General features: G+C 48.2%; 1 protein-coding gene across 1 annotated transcript; it reads left to right on the forward strand.

The window, feature by feature from the left end:
• The first annotated feature begins 323 nt into the window (after positions 1-323).
• On the forward strand, positions 324-985 carry LOC117173802 (basic proline-rich protein-like). Its single transcript, XM_033362445.1, has 2 exons — positions 324-472; positions 616-985. The coding sequence occupies exons 1-2, from the start codon at positions 324-326 to the stop codon at positions 983-985; spliced, it is 519 nt and encodes a 172-aa protein (XP_033218336.1).
• Positions 986-1,945: the final 960 nt, after the last annotated feature.

Raw genomic sequence — 1,945 nt, forward strand, 5'->3', positions numbered from 1 at the left:
TTCCATTTCGGTCGGTACTCTCACCGCAGCTGCGCCAAACTCTGTTCTCTCTCTCTTTCCAGGGTCGGTAAGCTCTCTGCAGCTCCGCCCGCACTCTTCACTATTTTCAGAGGACGGTACGCTCTCTGCAGCCCCGCCTCGAACTCTTTCCTATCATTCTACTTTTTCTGGGTCGGTAAGCTTTCTTGCAGCTCCGGTCGCCCTTTCTTTACTTCCTTACAAGGTCGGTAAGCTCTCTTGCAGCTCCGGTCGCCTTTAGCTTTCCTTCTTTCAACAACCCGACATTCCTTTTCTTGTCTACCTCCTGCCTCTCTCCACCACCTATGCCTGGTCAGGCGAAGACTTCTCGTCCCCGTGCCGGCAAGCGCACCCGAGTCCGCCGTCGCTTGGCCACCCTCCGCGACGCCCTGCAAGCCGGTCTTCCAGAAGACTCAGGCCGTCCTCCTCCACCTCCTCGTCCTCCACCCCCAAGGCAATAGTACGTTCTGTCGTACTAGTGCCGGTGTCGGAGAGGTCTCGTTTCGCTCGCTTCCTCGTCTCGTCCTCTTCCTCTGCTGTCTCCCCGCAAGCGTCCTCACCTCGAGGAGAGTGACGACGATGGCGTCATTTTCCTAGAGGAGTTCGAGCTTCTACGCTCACCCCTGCCTCCTCCGGCAAAGCGCGCTTGCGGAGGGCCCCGACGCGACCTAGATTTCTAGGTCCAGCTTCTATCATCCTGGGCCCCATCACCAACACGTGGTTAGCGGCCCCCACGTCTCGTACATGCACGGGCCCTCCACCAACATCCGGACCACCTACTCATGGACGGTCTCCAGGCCTGGAGATACCTCATCCTGGTGAAGGGTGCACCCCGAATCCACCAGCAGCCGCCCACGAGTCAGCGCAGCCAGCCCCGGTCCATGCAGCACCTGGACGAGTTCCTGAGGGCAAACAACCGGAGCCTTCTCATCCGAGGGTTCCCCTCGACCGCCTCCAGCTCCAGTAGCAGCCGTCGTGGCTAGTAGCCTCTGCCCAGGAGGGTACGACCGGCTCGCCACCCACACCAGCAGACACTAGAGGACCTCAGTGGTTAGTGGCCTCTACCCAGGAGGGTACGAACGGCCCTCCACGCGGTATCGTGAGACACGTCGTCTCACATACAAAACACCTATCAACCCACAACATCATTTTTAGATCAAGTCGGGTTGAGCCACCACCCACGTAACCCGGCTTGTATCAACACTGCTAAATTAACATTTAAGTCGTCCTTTGGCAAGAGTATGTATACCGCGGCATGGCTCCAATTGACTAGGCATGGACCTGTGAAAATTTTTCGTCATGAATGTGAGCTTAAGATCAGTTCATGAAGTTAATCACGCACATAACTTTTTAGTCAGAACAAATCAACAATGACTCAAATTTAACAAAAATAAATTGTTTAAACAGTAATTTTTGTTAATTTCATTTAATTATCACCTTACTGTAATTAAAAAGTTGGCAATCAGATGAAAATTCTGGAAAAACAGCGAATTTCTTACGTTATCCACAGAAAAGACGAAGGATAAACTTGCCCTTAATTTCATCTTAAAAATTATTTGACACCAAAATTAATTCTACAGCATAAACTTTAATCGAATATCGGTCAAAGTTTCTTTTGTTTTCTCCATAAAAACCAATTTGTTTTCAAACAGGTGAAGTTGCCTGAATAAAACTTTATCCCTACACAAAATTACCTGTGACAAATGTTATAATTAGTTTTCTTGTGTTCTAAGAGAGTAGCAAGAAATCCGTTGAAAAATTATAATAAGTACCAAAAACTTCAAAAACCAAATCTTTTACTAATAGGTTTTTTTTTGGAAAACTATAAAACAGGCTTATGGGCGTGCTATTTGAATAATAAATTTTGATTTGTAATCTATGGCTAATTTTGATTGACGATTCTGTAGAGAATTTTCAAAAACATTTA

This window comes from Belonocnema kinseyi, chromosome 5 (genome assembly GCF_010883055.1).
Source record: "Belonocnema kinseyi isolate 2016_QV_RU_SX_M_011 chromosome 5, B_treatae_v1, whole genome shotgun sequence".
In the NCBI taxonomy this organism is placed as follows: Eukaryota; Metazoa; Arthropoda; class Insecta; order Hymenoptera; family Cynipidae; genus Belonocnema; species Belonocnema kinseyi.

Excerpts from the sequence above, each read along its gene's own strand:
- LOC117173802 (XM_033362445.1), top strand. The coding sequence starts at position 324 with ATGCCTGGTCAGGCGAAGACTTCTCGTCCCCGTGCCGGCAAGCGCACC. Across the intron at positions 473-615 it reads CCTCGTCCTCCACCCCCAAG|AGGAGTTCGAGCTTCTACGC; the intron begins GCAATAGTACGT and ends TCATTTTCCTAG.